Source organism: Pelecanus crispus, chromosome Z, assembly GCF_030463565.1.
Source record: "Pelecanus crispus isolate bPelCri1 chromosome Z, bPelCri1.pri, whole genome shotgun sequence".
Taxonomy (NCBI): domain Eukaryota; kingdom Metazoa; phylum Chordata; class Aves; order Pelecaniformes; family Pelecanidae; genus Pelecanus; species Pelecanus crispus.
In genome coordinates, this window is record NC_134676.1 from 84,234,718 (window position 1) to 84,255,227 (window position 20,510).

General features: G+C 38.6%; 1 protein-coding gene across 1 annotated transcript in view; it reads right to left on the reverse strand.

Annotated features, from left to right (window-relative positions):
• Positions 1–20,510, reverse strand: part of ARB2A (ARB2 cotranscriptional regulator A) — a 269,497-nt gene that overhangs the window by 242,539 nt on the left and 6,448 nt on the right. Inside the window, exons 2-3 of the mRNA XM_075726337.1 lie at positions 4,791–4,903; positions 811–912 (exon numbers count right to left, since the gene is read on the reverse strand). Of these exons, the coding sequence (XP_075582452.1) occupies positions 811–912; positions 4,791–4,851 (163 nt within the window). The 5' untranslated portion in view covers positions 4,852–4,903. The remainder of the gene's footprint in view (positions 1–810; positions 913–4,790; positions 4,904–20,510) is intronic.

A 20,510-nucleotide genomic window follows, 5' to 3' on the forward strand; every position in this document is an offset into this window, starting at 1 on the left:
TTTTTTTTTCTTTAAAAGTGGAAGATGTAAGACAGGCAGATTTAGAAACTAAAGTTCCTCTATTCACAGAACAGGCACTGCAAAGAAGTAGAATTGTAAACGTCCCCATTTGTCCTACAGGTTTCAAACAATCTTGAAAGAGCCATTTCCTGGAGTCTGGTATTACTTTAGCTCAGAGGCTTATTTCTCAGCTGGATTTTAAGATGTATGCACTGGAAATTATAAATACTACTAACTCATTTAACACACAGATTCAGATAGCTGGAAGTACTTGGAGTCATGACACATTTAGCTGTAATGCAAAACCGTGACCCATGCCAGAAGAGAAAGAGACAGTCTATCACATTGCTCATCCTTCCATCTGTATAAATAGGTGTTTTCCTAACGGTATTAATGAAATAGCTGGGATAAATTATTAGCTAAATAATAACTCCTTTTGCGTCCATAAAAATGAATCAGTAAACAGAATGTTTCTTAAATGAGTGAGTGCTCTTTAATTTTGCTTTTTAATGCTAATGATACAGAAATTACTTTTTGTATCAACACTTCTGTAATAGGAAACAGGAAGTCATAAAGTATGCACAGTAGAAACCTACAGTATCGTATAAAATGAGGGATTTTTGTGACAATTTTATGAAATAAAAAAAATTACTTAGCTAGATTTACAGGTCTGTTAACACTAAGGCTCAAAATTTTATTCTTAACAGAAAAGTGTGAAATTCTAATAGGGACTTATAAGGTATAATTAAAGTTCTGATAACCTCTCAACATTATTCTAAGTATAGCCTTTACAAAGCATATACGACTTACTTTCATTAAAAATGTACTCAAATCCTTCCAGAGTATCAGGAAATTCAAGTGGTGGCTCATCTTTTTTCATTAGTTCATCCAAGTCTATTCTAGACAATAAATCTAAAAAATGAAAAGAAAAATTACATAATGCATGCTATGTCTTTTTTATTTCACTATTATCACTGACAAAATGTGTTTGTTCGGATTTGTAGATCTTAAGGGCAGAAGGACATCCTACATGTTACTAAAGACAGGACTTCGTTATGGGAAATCTCATTCCAAATTCAAAAGCTGGGCCTCATTGTCAATATATATCCTTATTTATTTACTTATTTTCCTACCTATCTCTAATGTTGATCGATCAAAAGAATGTCCAGGCAAAGAGAAGCCACCAAAGACACAGTGATTTGTTTCAATGATTCATTACCCTCAGTGTTAGCAGTACCTCTCCGGTAGGCATCGTGGTTTTAACATGAACTTACATAGCTTCGATATCAAGTCATTGATACGTTCTTGTTTGCCTTCTTAAAGAGCTCAGATTATCAACCGCACATCATCTCACAGGTGTTTACCAGCTGTGATCACAACACTCCTTAACCTTTGCTTTGATACCCAAAAAGACTGAGTTATCTGAATCCTTCTCTGAACCATGCTCCTTTAATAACCCTCAAGGTAGAGAAAACTGCCATCCATTTTACAGCAAGCCATGACATAGACATCCTTTTCAGACTAGTACAGCCTGCATTTGCTAATGCAAGTACACTAAGTACTGTCTGCATTCTTTACTCTAGATTTAAGGATTTACATTTAACCAGAAGCAAGCATATAGGGACATCTTTTGCTTACATCTAACTACTACACACTTACTGCATACACAGGTAATAGTGTACAATCATCTCTCCTCATTGCTCATTACAATCATCTCTCCTCACCCACACAACCTGACACTATCCCTTTAACATACTTTCTGATTATTAATAAAAAATCATGAAGAAATGATTCAGCAGGATTCTACTGTGTCGTGGTTTAGCCCCTGTCAGCAACCAAGCACCACACAGCCGCTTGCTCACCATCCCCACTGGTGGGATGGGGGAGAGAATTGGAAGGGCAAAAGTAAGAAAACTTGCGGGTTGAGGTAAGAATGGTTTAATAATTGAAATATAATAATTATAATGATAACAACAACAACAACAATAATAATACTAATTGTAATGAAAAGGAGAACAACCAGAGAGAGAGAAACAAAACCCAGGGGATAAAAAAACCAAACAAGTGATGCAACCACTCACCACCCGCCAACCGATGCCCAGACAGTCCCTGAGCAGTAATCACTCCCCCCTGGCCAACTCCCCCCAGTTTCTATACTGAGCATGACATCATATGGTATGGAATAGCCCTTTGGGCAGTTTGGATCAACTATTCTGGCTGTGCCCCCTCCCAGCTTCTTGTGCACCTGGCAGAGCATGGGAAGCTGAAAAGTCCTTGACTAGTGTAAGCACTGCTCAGCAACAACTAAACCATCAGTGTGTTATCAACATTCTTCTCATCCTAAATCCAAAACACAGCACTGTGCCTGCTACTAGGGAGAAAATTAACTCTATCCCAGCCAAAATCAGGACACGCTGAAATATATTTTCCTACTTCCTCGTAGATGAATTTGAAGACCACACATTCAGTGCAGGAGTGCTACACTGAGTTTTCACTACTACTGTTTCATAAATCAAGATACCATGTATTACCAAGGAAATGCATTAAGTATTGGTAGTACATTGGTTTATTACCTTTACCATCCAAAGTTGTAGCTCAAAGGAAAGAAAACAGTTTGAAAAGACTCATTTTCTTTAAACTTGCTTTGTTTGACATTAACTACACATCCATCCTTTAATTACTTAAAATCATTTTTTGAATAAGTTTTGTATCACTATTTTTGCTGATATATTAATACTCTGAAATTTCTACAGTGTTTAAAATGTACCGAAAAGTAACTTCAACGTTCTTAGCAGTTCCTTGGCCTGCTCTTTTATAACTCTTCAGGTTCACGTGACATTCACTCCATCATCCACATGAATGCCTCCAGCTCTTCCTTCCCCAAGTGATTTCACTGGGTAAAGCTGGAGGACCAAAGGCCACCTTGTATGGTGACTGAAATTCAGCATCTCTCCAACCCATAAAATGGTATCTGAGCATCTCTGCGGTATCTAAATAGCTATACAACATTGGACGTCGACTTGCCACCTTTAGAAACTGTCTTTGTCAACCATAGCTCAGTTTTACATCAGATCTGTTTAACAGCAAGACCCAAGACATTCAATTCACATAAGCAATCATATGCTTGTTCTTTGTGCAATCATGTGCATTGTCCTTTGAACGTTTTGGGGGAATGGCTTTGGTCCTCAACCAAATGACAGGAGAAAGAAAAGAACTTTTTCAAAGAAGTTTTTCACGACAGGATGTATAAAGCATGCCCTTTCTTCCTCTGTACATTCACAACATCAAGGCAGAAAAACAGTCTTTAGCACACCTTTCTTTCCTTGGTGAAGAGACTCCAGTTACACCACACCTCTAGAATTTAATTTCACCAGAGTCTTCCTGTCTTATTAATATGACCTATTTGGAAATGTGTTTACACAGAAGTGTCAGTTACTACATAATAAAATATCCATCTCCTGAGTAGCAAGGGCAATACTATATGAACCACATTAAGCTTATCAGCAGAACATACAGCTTGTCATGATTTACAGCTTCCATCAGAGTCACTCAGAAAGACTGCAACTGGCCTGTGCTCCAACCACCAACACGGCCACTTTCTTCCTGTGCAATTTTTCAAGTTGAAATTAGCTAAAGCGTTCTAATAACTTTGAGATTCTTTCAAGATCTGATCCACCATTCTCATCTAAGATCTTGGACTCTCCAACTCAATTTGAGACTGGTTCAACAGAGCCCAAAACTGAGTGATTTGCAGGAGACCTTCTACAGCTCAATGGGAGTTCACTAGATTGCATGAAGAAAACTACACCCTCACACGAAGTTTTCATTATGTGGAGTATTTCTTGGATGCTAATCCTTAATAAAGATCAAATTAAGGCCAAGTATAAAATGGGAGTCTTACTTTTCCAGACATGAAGTGTAACTTCTTCAAAATATACTGATTTGACTGAATTAGTGCAAGATTTGAAAGAAGCACCACATAGGTTTTCACCAAATGTTTCACAAACACACATTTTTAATTGAAGAAACACCATGTACCATCACTGTATAACAGAACATATATTTCTAATATTACTTTGGTAGAAATCCAATTTTTACACTGGAGTTGTAAGGTAGATTCTTTTTTTCTGTTTTGAAAGACAATTTAGAGTAAATGTGTGATGCAAACACCTTAAATCCAATGTTTGGTTAGCTTACTTGTACATCTAACCAATGCCATGTACTTCCAAAATTGAAAACCAGTACCTGAAAGGTGTCATTCATTTAATTTAATTTTTCCTCAAGAAAATTAGTGCGTTAAGTCACTTAGGTCCATGTATTTTTTTTAAACTTAGAGTACAAAGAAAAATTTATAAAATCAACATGGAAATCAATGTCCTGAAAATGTTTTCCCTGCTAACATTCTAGTCAAAGAGATTTTTCAAAGCTGTAATATGGTTGCATAATTATAAAACATAAGTGGCATGAAAATTAAATGATAACTCCCAGAAACTAAGAACACAAAAGCACCAGTCAACTTTCTCAAAGGGTAATTATGAAAATCAAGAAAATTAATGCATATCTTATTCTGTTACTCCTTACCACAGATAGTTATTTTTGAGATCACCTTATGAAAATACTGATAACGGACATACCATTAGACAAAAAGCATTAGCACATAAGGACTATTAGTCTCTTCCACTGCTGTAATTCCCAGACTCTAACCCACAGTTATATCAAACTATTTTCCTTTCCTTAATAATTGCTTCTGAAATGTCAATATATGTAAAAAGAAGGCAAAAATACCATACCCTTTAATGCAGTAGTCTTCTCTTTTTCATCTGGGCCTCCCTGCTGGAGCTGAGCCATCATTACCCAAACTGTCAACAGATTTAAAATACTGAGGTAAATCTTGGAAGGATATCTGAAAAGCAACAAGAGTTGGAAATTAACAAATTTACTGACTTCAACAGATCTAATTTGCTACTGCTTACATCACAAAAAACCTGAACTTATTCCGAAAGCAAAACCTCCCTGAGTATTATAAATCCCTATGACATCTAAGGTAAAATTAAAATTAACTTTTTCCTCTCCTTCAAACTTATAATGGACACTCTAAAGTCTCATCACACTATCCTGGATTAAGATGTTTTTCAACAAAGCATGACACACACTCCTGTATCAAGTTTGGTCAAAGATTCAAGTTCACAAGAATGAACACTGACTTTTCCTATTCTTAAAAGCACATCTACCTAATTGATAGCTTCTTTTTTGTGATGCTAATGTAACATCAGAAAGTGATAAACCTTTTGGAGGAACACCACACTTGTAAGTCCAAAGTAGAAGGTACAAGAAAAAACAAAACATAATCAACAGAACTTCCACAATCTTTAAGGATTTTCTTCATCAATTAACTGCACTTTATTGTTCTTACTGTACTCTACAGTTTTGTTTTAGTAGAACTACATGGAGTACAGAGTTTTAAACCGCTGTGATTTCTACAATATATAGCATTGAAATGTATAGAGTAAATGTCCAGCTACAGAACGAACCTCAGTATATTCAAGGTGAGAATTTACATGCAAAATATATTTCTAAATTTCTCCTATTGCACAGAAGATAACCCAGACATTCAAATCTGCAATCTCTTTCATCTTGAATCTGACACCAAGGGAGCAAACTACCACATCACAATCACCGCTTCTTCCTTCTCAATAAAAAGACTTCTGTGCATTGAATTTTTTTTCCCTTCATCTTTTTTGGTCTTTGTTTTATCTGTCAGTCATTACAAATTTGTTTTATTCTTCTCCCCAATATACTTTATCATGGATGAGTTTGCATGAACTGTATCTCTGCAGCATTTGTAACTTTCAAACAAAGAGTAATAGGATTCACACACCTACACCTATAAGAAAGACCCCAGAATGGTTTCTTTTAAGTAACAGCAGTTCACTGTAAAGGCAGCAGAAAAAAAATGAAAACAAATAAAGCATAATAAAGACTACTTTTCTGTTGTCTTTAGAGAAAACATATTACATGAAACATTTTCCTGTAGATTAAGGAAAAATACAGTAATTTATGGGAGTGATAGCTACCAACTAGGGAGAGGGTTTTGCACGGGGCGGGGAGGTTGTTGTTTGTTTGTTTGTTTTAGGCTGGGGTTCAAGAAAGTCCAATAATCCATTCTACAAGTTGGACCTGTAGGAGACTTTGACACCCTCCTTTGCAGAAGGCTGTTCAGATTAAGCTGATGGGAAATGACAGTACACTGTCAGAAGTCTTTTAAAGACACAACTCCACCAGGAAAGCACTGCTTAGATTGTGTACTTTTTAAATTATGCCGCAACTCAACAGGATTTAGCAAAAATGTGCATCTTTTGGCTAACACTTTAATCACATTAGCACTCAAAAGTAATCAACAATAATAACAGCAAAACCACAGAGGCTTTTTTTTTTTGTGTGTTTTTTAGCATATAATGTAGTCAATGTAAATATTAAAATGACTCAAATGTCAATTCACATGTGGATGGTATTAAAGACTTTTCTCAGATGCTTCCAAATAGTCCACTGACAAAAGATCACCAGATACAAAATCTTGCCCATCATCAGTTTGTATATTTGGAGCACAACACCATGTACATTCTTGTAAATTACTTAGGAAAGAAACTTACCCATCCAGTTAAAACTATTAGAAGTGCTAGAAAATGACAGTGATAGTGTTTTTTGATAGCCCAGGTGAACATTTTTCTAGTCATACCAAGTGGGTAGTCCTCCCTACACAAGACTTGAAAATGCATAACTGGGTATAGGTAAGTTAATACAGTTACAAAATACACAGAGATGCTCAAAGACTTGTTATCACCCAAGGAAAGACACATAAAATTTATCTGAACAGATTTAGATTGATAAACTAACCCCCATCCCCTAATCAGATAAATCAATGCAGTGACCAAGAATCCTTGGCATTCTTGCCTCTACAATGGACACCCTTCTTCCTTTAACAGATGAAGACCTTGCTACTGAGGAAAGAGTAGATAACAGGTTCACTTGCCAAGCTAGAAGCACCAGAATAAATAAACAAACAAATAAATCTGAATTTAGCTTTGCGAGAGAGAATTTCCAGTTCTTTTCGACACAGTAAAAAACTGTTACAGCAGCCACTGGAGGGAGGACTTGGTATTAGAATGAGGATGAAACAAGCACACAGTATTTTATGCATTGTTTGTGTGAACATAGCATTTTGTTGAATCCCTCACTGATATTTGTTTAAATGACAAACAGAAGAAATTAGATGAGAGGGTTGGATTTCCTTTCTTTGACAGACAGGTGTCGAATCAACTATAGTCTGATGGTGCAGAAATGAACAGTGGGAAAATTATAAAGCTCTGTGAATGGTTGCTTATAGGCAAATGCAGGAACTGCAGTTTATTCTAGGCATCAGTTTCAAGCCCCAGTGATCTTCAACTGCATACACTGACCACTCCACGTAATTCACAAATACCATCAAGTTTCTCGCAATAAATAATTTTAAATGTGTTATTCTGCACAATTACTTAGATTATTCTTTTAAAAACATCTTTTCTGTGATTGTTTTTTGCATTAGCTACAGCAAGCGTACTTCCTAAAAAACAAGTTGCTGTTTCACCTGAAGAAATTTTTGCAGTGAATAAGTTTATTGCCAAGAGTATGCATACTTATTTGTATATCTTGCTTTCCCATACAAATTTAAGATATTCTATCACAAAATATCTTATGCATATTCTGTGTCTCTTCAACTCAATGCCCAGCAATACTTAAAATTTGACAGCAGAAATATTCTCATTTCATGGTTTCACATGAGACAACAAAGCTGCATTTTCATCATACCCCTATTAATGCAACTAATTAAAGAACTATTAAAAGAACTACTAAAGAACCAATAGATCCACAAACAAATGGTCATTAAACTTAAACCAAACCAAAACCAACCAAATCCAATACTTTTGCACACTTAAGGGAATATACCTACATATTTCATGTTCTTGTTTGTGAAGTGGTACTGGAAGTTTGGACCACCGAGCTTGTGATTGTCTAACAGTGCTAGTCTTCAAACTAGACACTGTGTCATATATTCCCACTCTGAAACAAAGGCACACATACACAGATATCTACAGACTTCAATTATTCTTCATTGTGTAAATGCAGCTAGAAATGTGACAAAAAACATAGTATGTGATTTTGCTCTACATTAGCAATACCTGAAATTAAGTCAATGCTACAAATGTTCCAAATAAAGGCTATAAATAATTGTAGTGGTAACCCACCACAAGTGCAACTTAAGAAGAAAACCCACAAGTATTTTCAAATAGCTCAAGTCTATCAAGTTCCTCTGGACATAATCTGAACAGGAGTCATCAGAATGCTTCTTTGCATTACACTGCTTTATTAGAATACAGTTGAATTAGAGTGTCTGTAAACTGACACCCCAAGCAAGCTAGGGACAAGTATGGGTTAGATTTGTGCAATGTGGCTGATGACTAAGACCCAGTTTTTCTTCAAAGAGATGGCTGGGTGACAGTTTGGCTCTAGTCCCTTCTCTATTGGCTCAACAAAGCAAAAAATACATACTTTAATCTTAGCAGTATTTTCTGTCTAATTAGATTTTATCTATTCCTGCTTTTAGGGCACTACAGATGACATCAGTAACAACTGCTTCAATTAAGGTTGTACTTCACTTCCTTCAGTTATAAGACCCTATTTTCAACTGCTTATAGGTTTGCCAAACTTCAGCTCTGAAAGCCAATTATTTCCAGTCTGCTTTAGACTAAACGGTTTTGAAAAAGTTCAGCTAAAATGTCTACATCTTGTATAAGAAGAAGGTTCAGAGACAGTATCTTCTGCTCAGTTCTGCTGATGTTAATGAGCAGCTACAGCGTCTCCATGTTGTGGAGATGGGAAATTTAGCCAGAGGATCAGATTAGCAGGGTGTGCCTCTTGCCATTACCCTTAAAACATGCCCAGATCTGCTCAAGTAAAAATTGCCTTTTGCACACATTTAATGTAGACTTATTAGGACTTACCAGAATTTCCAGAAAATTTACCTCTTTGCCAAGAGCATACTCCATACAGCTGCGAAAAGCCAGAGTGAAGATGCACAGGAGGGGAGTAATAAATGCTAGAAGAGCAGGATCTTTAACCACTAGGATACAAAGAAACTGGCAAGGATCCCAAAGTCCTGGAATCTCAGTATGTCTTTGCATTCTACCAAACAGTGGTGGAACCTGCTGATAAAGTACATGACTGCAGCTGACATTAAAGGTTGATTTGCTTGCACAGCAGCTACTTGCCAGTGTTTTTACCCCATAGGCTCAAAAAGCAGAGGACTATGAGCCATATATATGTGTCCCAACTGTGTCAGTAACTCAGTTGTTCACACCAGGCAGAGTCAACACGACTGCACACACTGAAATTTTAATTATTTCAGTTTAACTTGAAATGCTGAAAATGACCTTCATAAACATATGCACATAAACTTGATCAAATAAACATGTCAAAAGAATACAAAAAGAGGCAGCACAACCTCAATATGGCCTCTGGGAGGTTTACAACATGATGATCTTATCAACCAAACATGAGGTGCAAAATGATCATCAAGAAATCTTGTGTAGCAGCAATAGCTTTGAATACACGTACTGGTTTTGTCTGTGATAGAATTAGTTTTCTAGTAGGGGGCTATGTTTTGGATTTGTGGTGGAAACAGTGTGGGTGACACAGGGATGTTTCGTTCCTGCTGAGCAGTGCTGACACAGAGCCAAGGCTTTTTCTGCTCCTCACCTCACCCCACCAGCGAGCAGGCTGGGGGGGCACAAGGGGTTGGGAGGGGACACAGCCGGGACAGCTGACCCCAGCTGACCCAAGGGATATCCCACACCGTATGGCGTCATGCTCAGCACATAGAGCTGGGGGAAGAAGAAGGAAGGGGGGGATGTTGGAAGTGATGGCGTTTGTCTTCCCAAGTCACCGCTACACGTGATGAAGCCCTGCTTTCCTGGAGATGGCTGAGCACCTGCAATTCTTTATTTTGCTTTGCTTGTGCAAGCGGCTTTTGCCTTCCCTATTAAATTGTCTTTATCTCAACCCATGACTTTTCTCACTTTTCCCCTTCCGATTCTCTCCCCCATCCCACCTGGGGCAGGGGAGTGAGCAAGAGGCTGGGGGCAGCATGGCTGCCTACAGCAGTTAAACCACAACTACACATAATGCAATACTCTCTTAAATATGCAGAATATCAGTAAGTGGATAGAGAACCATACTTCTGTTGAGGCAGATGGATAGTTATCTACTGAATCAGGCAAGCAATTCTGGGGACAGAAAAGACAGATTGGATATTAGGAAAAATTTCTTCACGGAAAGGGTAGTCAAGCATTGGAACAGGCTGCCCAGAGAGGTGGTGGAGTCACCATCCCTAGAAGTGTTCAAAAAACGGGCAGACGTGGCACTTTGGGACATAGTTTAGTCCAGTCTACCCTTAATTGGTTTATTGTGGACTTGGTAATGTTAGGTTAATGGTTGGACTGGATGATCTTAAAGGTTTTTTCCAACCTAAACGATTCTATGATCCTATGATTAAAAAGTGATCCTGCAGTGAAGGCAGGACAATACTGCCTGGGAGAACTGTGTTCACAGGAGGAATATGCAGGCGTTCTTGCAGAATACTCCAGTCCTCAAAACCGAAACGTTCTCCGATAGCCTCATTTTGCATATTTCCCATTTTCTGGGCATTCAGTCTGAATTATTTCCTTCAATGCTCAGAACTACAGACCATTGGATTCCTGTTTTAAGAAGAACTTTGAAGAATCTTCTCTAGCTTTCCCAATCTCCGTACCCAAGATGAGTGTACACTGATGAGCAGGACATTAATTTCAAGATGCCTTTCACCACCACCTTCCTCTAAAAGGCCAGTAAGAATCCTCCAAAACCAGCAGATGCTAGCAAAAATTCAAGGAATTAATGTTTATGAAGAACTAACACCCTGCAATTGAAGCCTCAGAAGAACCCCATGTAATGTGTAATAATGCTATATTCAGTGCAAGATTTGTATTGAGTTGTTTCAATAGTACATGGGGCTACATCTCAGCTGATGAGGACAAAAAGAAATGTTGATGCAATGTAATTATTTGGAAAACAGTGAAATGTTCTTTAATTACAGAATCAGACCTTCCTGTCAGTGTACGTTGCAAGGATGAGTCACAAGGACTTGGCATGATGCTACTTCATAATATACCTGAAATTGCCCTGTGATAGCTTATAAAAAACCTGTTTTGCATGAGATTTTAAGATGATTGTACTAGACTGTTGATTTTAATGGGATTCTGGCTTGAAAGATGGGGTGGAGAAGACTGACTCTCAGTAGCCTCATCTCTGTACATACTAAGCAGTTACAGGACAAAGCCAGAATTTTTAATCTTTTTTTAATGTCATCTTCTCTCAAGCAATCCCATGGGTCAGCTGGGAGAGAAAGAGGCCTCTGAACACAGAAAAACTAAGACTATGAAAAGAGCCTTCTCTTAGGACAGACACCAAAGTAATTTGCAGGACAGCTACAGAAGAGGAGAGAAAGAGAGAGACTGGAAAACTCTAGGGGAATGATTTCTGCTTAGGCTACCATCAAAAGCTGCTAAAAAACCCTAGACATATGCATATGCATACTTGAAAATCACTTTTTTCCTCTCCCCCTTTGCTCTTAAATAATAGTGCGACTTTCAGAAGGGTTGTCTGCTGTTAATGGAAGAGTCCTGAAAAGAAACCAGACAAATTGGCTGGAAATGCAGTGAATCCAGGTGTGTAGCCCAGATCCTCATACACAGAGTGGTATTGCTAATTCTACTCCAGACTCCACGCTGAGGAGGTGCACAAAAAGAGACCGGGGAAAGGCAAGAGGTGCATGAACTTTCTATGACACGTTTCCTCCAACACCTTCCAGAACGTGCACACCACCCCACTTGACTACTCTGCACCTAACACACATACTCTGATGACAAAGAAGTATACAAAAGAGATGGATGCTATGTAGAATCAAATCATGCACAACTGAAATGAGCATGCAGGGCTACTGAAGACATCAGTTCATCATCAAGATACCTTATTTCAAAATTAGACTAAAATACTCCGAGTTCACATAGTGTACGTACCTCCTCTTTGCAGCAGCATCTGCCTCAAGAAATCTGCCTTACAGTTCTGCCCACAGCTTTTCCTGCTGTAGGACACCTGTTTCTTCTATTTTACCATTTCTCCCAGCTTTACTAATACAGTATCTCAACTGTCTTTGCTCTGCCCTCTTACCTGAGAGGCAGCACATGCTATTTGGCCAGCTGAACCAAGAAGTACTGCTTCATTTCAACTAACTGGCAGGCAAAGCAAATAGCCCCGTGAAACACATGTAGTCCACAGATTTGCTTCTACTGGATTGTCATAAAGCAGCACCACATTATAACAGATATATAAATGTGACTAATGTAAATACCTCATTCTTTTATCTGATATTTAAGATTAACTTGATCTAACAGCTCTAACCATGGCATCATAGAGCAGTCTAGGTTGGAAAACATCTCTGGAAATGATCTGGTCTCCAACTTTCTGTTGGACTTTACTTCATTAGGCCTTACAGGGCCTTACAACAGGTAAGCCAGGGTGCTGGCCAAGATGAGCCTTCAATATATTCGGTTAGGGAGATTCCACCATGCCTTTGAGGAGCTTACTCCAATGTTTAATATTTCTAACAGATTTTCTTTTTCTCATACCCAGATGAAATTTCTCCTCTAACTGTGCATCCTTGTCAACAGAAAACAACTCCTCCCCCATAACTACCTTCTAGGTATTGGATGACTGATGAAATCTCTCCAAGCCTTCTCTCCTCCACAAACTTCCTTGAACCTTTCTCCAAATGTTGAGTTCTCTAACATGCTAATCATCCTTCTAACAAACTAATCATCCTGGTGGCCACCTGCTACACCTTCTCCAATTTTTCAGTGTCTCTACTGAAATCAGGGGGCAAACCCGACACAGCACTCTAGGTACGCTCTTACCAGTACAACCAACAGAGGACTCTGTTTGCCTTCACTGCCACAATGGCACAGTGCCATCGTTGAGCTTGCCATCCAACAGCATCTCCAGCTCCTTTTTGGAAGAGCTACATCCCAGCCAGCCATACCCCAGCCTGCGCTGCTCTTTGGGAATTATACCTTTGTCAGTGCACAACTTTACAGGTATCTTTGTTAAACCTTAGGCAATTCCTGCTGGCCTAGTCTTTCACTCTACATGACAGATGACTGCTGTGCACAAATACAGATGATAATTATGACAATGAATCTGGCAGTTTCATTTGCACCTGTGAACTCCAGAACTAAAAAACAGGAGGACAACTGTTCCCGTTTTATTCTGGATCCTTTTGCCATATGTATTAATAGCTTTTATTTGCCATGCTATTAAGCAAAGTTATGTAAACACAGTCCTTGAAGAAGTTAAATTCTACCTGTTACATGAACTACTTCAATGAGGTTGAGCAGATGTATCAAATGGTTTGGCTTAGCCTCAAGCCTAAACGCTCTTTCCTAGTAGTAACAGCTCCAAGACAACAGCTAAAGAAATTTCAACAATCATTCTAAACTAACCCTGTAAAATTCTTTGTCTATTTTGTGGAAAACATTGCATTTCCTACCAGTTTGAATGAATCCCTACTAAAGAGGACAACCGTCTTAAATTTTGTAGGTGCAGAATGTGTGACAGAGCAGAGTTCACCCAAGTACTGCCAAACTCAAAGATGCAGATAAAAGCAGCAGATGAGTAGGAAGAAAGAGACTGGAGATGCAACTTAGTTTGACAAAAAAGCATCACAATAAATTAATGATTTTTCCTTGGAAGGTTCAGTTTCAGGCCAGATGGGCCCACAAAAATCAATCAGAATGACCTCCTGTTAAACAGAGGCCTTTTATTTCTTTCAGCTACCAATCTCTTAGACCAGTAACTTGAGTTTAACCACAACAGTTCTTCCAGAAAGGCATCCACTCCCAAATTCAAATTATTAAGAGCTAAGGATTCCATCACTTGTTGTGACAGTCTGAAAGCTAGTCACTGTCTTTCGTACTTTATTTCCAGTTTGAATTACTCTGGCTTCAAGCTTCAGTCACTGGTTATTACAATGTCTTTCTAGGTTAAGTTTTGTCTCTCTATTTTTCCCTTACTTGATTAGATGCTACAGTCAAGCCCTCTCTCTTTCTTCTGGCAAACTAAACAAGTTTAATGGAATCTCCTTCTATGAAATTTTGATTCCAACTCAAAGTAATTTTCTCCAGTTTCTCTGTCCCCTTCCATTTTTTAAATCCCAACTGACAGCACTACACAAGTCAAACTCCATAGGACAAACACTGCTGGAGTGGCAGCTTCTAAGGAAGTTCCCCGATTTTCCTATCTCCTTGTTTCAGTTCTGAAATCCTGAACTGCTCTTTCAACTTAGTTTTTTTAGACTGTAGGCCTAACTGGCCAAATAACTGGACAATTCCAAATCTATTCTTTACTCTTTATCATTTTACCAATCTTGGGTTTAAAACAAATGTTACTAGTAAGAATTTAACATTACTTCCCAAGATCACTCCTAAGCAGTATTTACGGAAGACTACCACTCCTAAAAACCGTTACTTAAAACTTTTTCAGAAAGACATTAAGTGCCTTGTGACATGGCTATGTTACTGATACTAAACAGTCTTGAAGTCTGAATGAGACTTATCTTAAAGTACTCCTTTTACAAAATCTTAAATCTATTACACTGAAGCAGTAACTGTAATCAAGCAAACCCATTATCTGAACAGAGTTCATTCTGTCATTTAGTTATTTATTAACAGAACTTTCCAATAGGATCCCCATATTTTACCCAAGTTGTGACAGTCAGCTAAACAATCTATTATTGTCTGGATTGAGCCACTGTCTTCTACCAAGTATTGACACACCATCAGCACTTTTCTCATCTTCTAGGATTTCCTTATCATTCCAAATATTATGTAAAATGCATAAGAAAAGAATGCCTTTAAAACCTCTTTTACCATTCTTTGGGTCAACTTAAATAAATAACCACTCTCAGAAAAGACAATGACTAACCGTTAAGTCACAGGAATTAGTGGAGTCTTCATAAGTCTTTCATACTGCGATTAGATACCCTTTTAGAAGGAATTCTGCCGTTAAACACAACCTTGATTTGAATAGTGTGGTAGCTGAAAAATCTAACAGCTACAGCAGAGTTTATTGATAAAAGAACAGTAATTACAGGACAAGGGTAAACAATCCATTGCATTATTCTACCTTGACGTCACCTTATGATCAGATGGACAATGCCTAATCCTAAAAAGTCATGTAAACAAAATACACACGTAGAAAGTCTGTCCACGTTAAAGTTCGTATTTTTATGTCAACCTCTACAGCAGCTGATCATACTGCTTCCCGAGACTACACAAGAATTAACACAAGAAAAGCAGACATACATTACACAGTGTGTTGCATGGAAACAATATGAACCAGCATCAGCCTCAATGAATGTAACAAGAGACTCCTGAAAAGCACATTATAGGCAAACCAAACATTTTCTCACCTAACTGACAATTTTCAGTAAAATTTGCACTGAAACAGCACCACCGTTAAAGTATCCTTACATAAACAAACCCTCTTTTTTTGTAATTAAATGGAAGCTGTACTGAGCCTTATAAGGTCACGTTAGCAGTATAAACACAGGACAAAATGAATCTGCAAAGAAAAATATCAAATCAACTACCAAGAACAATTGCAGCACAGCAAAAAATTGTTGCAAGAATCCACATGATAATGTAGCCAACCCTCCAATCCTTTATGTTTTTAACCTACTCTCAAATGAAAGCAGAAGAAACATTTCAGTTACAACAGCTTAAAGATATGACACAGTCTGAAGAAGCAAGAACCTTTTGTCCCAAATTCCTTGTGCTGGAGAAGGAGGAAAAGGGAAGAAAAAGAAAATCTTAGAGAAACCAAAAGTTTCAGACTCTCCATGCTTTGTTACTAAATTCTACTCTAAACCTTGAAAAAGGATACAGAAAAAAAACCAAGAAAATGAGGGGGAAAAGTAGATGGAAAGTAACTTAAAAAACCCCCCAACACCTTGTTAATAAAACATCAGCAATGCTAGACAAAATATAGACTTAGTTGACATAAATGAAGTTTAGCAGACCTAGTACAAATCTGGAAGGTGACACAAATAAAAAAAGAAAAAATGGGGAGAGGGACTGAGCTTTGTCCTTGGAGTCATTCGAACCTAAAAGCACCTAAAAGCTTAAGCAGCATGAACTCCACATGGAAAATTGTTTTAAATTAGGACTCAAGTGCTTTAAAACCAAGCCCAGTATAGCAGAGGAATATTATTTTTATATTCCTGGTAAAACGTGTCTTAACTAGCCAAGTGTTTAACTACCATGAGAATTAGGTATAGGTTTCAAACTAAATAGAAAGCAACTACCAAGGTAAGTCTATACCTAAAAATTACTCAACTTCAAAATATTTCTCAATCTTGCAAGAATCAGCTGAAGCAAATTTCTCCATTCCAATGGATACACCTTTTGTGTTACTGTGTCTGAAACTTCACAAAACATACTGAATATTATTTCAAGCTACTATAGTTTTGAAAGGGAAAAATCCACAATTTAGAATAAAGTAGTGAATATTTTCAAGACTATATATCTAACGTTGCTCAAAAGTTTAAAATGAGACCTGAAGAAACAAATTAGTGAAGATGATCCTGGCAACGACATCCTGGGCTGCTTTAGGAAGAGTGCTGCCTGCAGGTTGAGGGACATGAGCTTTCTCCTCTACTCTGCACTGCTGAGATGCATCTGGAGTGCTGTGTCTACTTCCAGACTCCCCAGTATGACAGAGATGTGGACATACTGGAGCAAGACCAGTGAAGGGCCACACTTTTAAGGGCCCAGAGCATCTGGTATCTGAGGAGAGGCTGAGACAGCTGGGAGCATTCAGCCTGCAGAAGAGAAGGCTCGGGGGAGGTGCAAAGGAATCTTACCAATGCCTATTAAATGCCTGACGAGGACAGGAAAGACCACTGAGCCAGAGCCTTCCTAGAGGTGCCCAGTGACAGGGCAACAGGCAACGAGCACAAATTGGATGTTTGAACGTAAGGAAAAGCTTCCTAACTCGAAGGGTGGTCAAAGACTGGAACAGACACCCAGAAGTTACAGAGTCGCTATGCTTGGAGATACTCAAAACTTACTGAATACAGCCCTGAGTAATCTACTTTAAGTGACCCTGCTCTGGGTACCGGGGTTGGACTAGACAATCTCCAGAGGTCCCTGCCAATCTCAACTGCTCTGTCATTCTGTGAAGGTAAGAAAAATTAGAAGTGCACAACAAACGAATATGCAAAAAGTATGTCTGTCTGTGTATATATATATACACACTTAGACATATGTTAGTTACCTCCCACAACAGGAATGAATGGTTTATAACAAGGGATGTGAGAATCATTATGAGCAGTGTGTGGCTGAGCAAGAATTAGAGCTCGTGGTCTCAGGGGTTTCAGTTTTGTGTTCTTAGGAATTTCTTTCTGACTCTGATTCTTCAATTTGAGTGAAACAGCCAAAATTTACCATCATGAAACTGTCAAAATCCTCAGGGCCACAGCCATGACAAATTTGTGAGAGCTGACAATACTGGATAGTACTCATTCTATTGGCAACCATTCTCTTAAGTGCATTAAAACACCTTCAAGCTAGTTAAAATCACCCTGCAAAGGAGTAAAACCTGAAGTGTCCCTACTGTGCTGTCCACAGATGATAGCATATGCTTAATATGTGTGCCTTCCTTACCCAAAGACACGATAAAAACGTTGTCAAGTCTACAGGTATCAGGAAATACCAAAATTAAGGTTGCCTGCACGAACTTAGTTCAGCACCCATGCACTAAACTCCCGTCTTATACAAAAAACAATGTGGAGAAAATAAAAACAAAGAGGAAAGTCACCTCATTCTCTCCTACTTCTCTAAGTTAGTGTCATCTATATCTAAGTTTCTGTCCAGTGCAGTCTTGTTTACATTCTTTTAAAAAAAATACCCACAATGAATACTCCACAAACTCCCTAAAGTTAGGTTCACATTGTTAGCTAAGTTTGCACTTGAACCTCATCTTGGGCCTCACTGGACATCCAAAGCATCGGACCTCCTGCCTTTTGCTTTGCTTCCCCCAGCTGTGGTTAACAGCCCCGAGGAACAGAAGGCAAGGGTAAACCTCCCCCACCAAAGCTCAAGTTCTCCTCTCCATGCAAGGTGGGTGGTAGAGCACATTCTCCAGCTACTACAGAGAAACCACATCCCCCAGTATTACTGGCAACTAAACTACCCTGTTTGACACAGTATGAGTATTTTGGCTGTAAAAAACAGAAATCTATTCCAATGTCATACCATGCTTCTCAGGAGAATATTTTTCCTATCTTTTGCCACAGCCCTTTACTTTCTGACAGTTAGGAATTTTATGCCTTTTCTCCTTGCAGCATCCCTTCCTGTACCCGGAGACTGCTGTCATGTCTCTCTTAGTCTCCTCTAGTCTGAGCAAACTACTCTTTCCACCTTTCCATGTTGCACCTTTTTTTCTAGACTTGGGAAGATTCTCATTGCTTTCCCCTGGAAGACTCTCCCATGGGCTCAAACCATTTCTTAAATGTGATGCCCAGAACTGACGAAGCCCAAGCAATGTGTAGTAGAGTGAAATTATCATGTGACATGTTTAAATATGTCCCTTCTAACTATACATCCCAGAAGAATGATTACCCTTATTGCAACAGCACAGTGCTACTGACGCATGTTCAGACTATGATTCACCTAAAAATCTGGGATTCTTTTTTCTACAATTATTGCTGGTTTGTATTTATGTAGGGAACTATCTAATCTAAGCACAGTACTTTGCATTTGTCCTTTTAAATGGCATTATTTCTCTTACGTTGTTTCTCTAATTTTTCTAAGCCATTTGAAATTCTAAATTTATTCTTCACAGAACTTGAATCCTCTCCCAGCCTGATACTCTCTGTAAAACTAATAAAGGTACACTCTACGCCATCATCATCCAAGTCATTAACAAAACAAAGGCATAATCACATGGGGTTTTTTCTTCCACTGCACTTCTGCCTTTGTCAATGTGTAGAATGAAGGTGCTCACTTGATAAGAAGCTATGCAGTTTTTTGTCTGACCTTCCTCTCTTCAGCTGTAAGCATGACCCTAATGTTTCTCCCATCCTCAATTCATCCTCCCCCATATTTAAGTGCCTCTCAATCATCCTCTCCTATTTCTCTCACAAGCTCCCAGTCCCACTCGGCCTCATTCCACCCTGAGAATGGGGGTGCCATTCCACTCCCTCCCCAAGCTGTCCTCGTTCACCCTTTCAAATGGTTTCACAGAGACACCACCAACTCAACTTCTCGTTCCAAACTTCATCTCATCCACTCTACTCCAGTCCCCTGGGTTCATTCATCCTGCCATTACAGAGCAGGCATGGGAATAACAAAGCCACCAAGTGTTTTCCTCAGACCAAACTCCCCATTGTCCACTTGCACTGGTCACCCTCACCACAGTCCAGTGTTGAAACAAGCACACTTGGCTGTCCTGTGGTGCTGGTGCACGTGTCCCAACAACAAAAAGGGCACAGCACGTCTTGTACAGGTAGAATCACTGGACATTATTTACAATCTAAAACTGAAGTTGGTACCTGACCCAAAAGTAGACTTTGCCAAGTATCGCGTTTCTTGTCCACAACACAGAGGCACCACACCACAGCATTACGTATGCTGGAAGGGACCTTTGGAGGCCAATTTGTCCAGACTCCTGAAAAAGCAGGTCTTTATCAGAACAGGCTGCTTAGGCACTCATCCAGTCAAGTTCTGAACATGCGCAACGATGGCAATTCCACAACTTTATCCTAATTTCTATGACTACTTAAGTATTCACCAGAAAGAAAGACAAGGAGAACAGAACTAACAGAACAAAGAATGAAAAGACAAAAATTTTAAAAAATCTTTAATTGCCCACAGAATGATGTTGGGAAGATAATGAACTCAAAGCACTCCTGCAGGAACGTACGTTCAACCTATCTGATAATAGTGAAGTTGGTGGGATGATTCACATGAACGTAATGCTAGAAATCAAGAGATATAACCTATTTAGAAAGAGCAACAATGGAGAACAAATGGCACTGTGTGCCAAAAATGTCACTGTCTGTTTCTGAGTCACTGACAACAGCAAATCATGTCTTAAGGAATAAAGTACAAGTCAGGATACTAGCTGGGGTTTGCTACAGATAGGAAATCTCACATAGCATGGTGGTTAAGCATCTATTGCATCTTGTTGGAAATAAAAGTTTCATTATCACAGTGGACATAACACCGAGTGAGATAACCTGGAGCTTTCATGCTGCCATTATCAGAACACGCTTGAAATTTCTAAAAATTGAGGACAATTTCTTATGCTGAGAAATGTTAAAT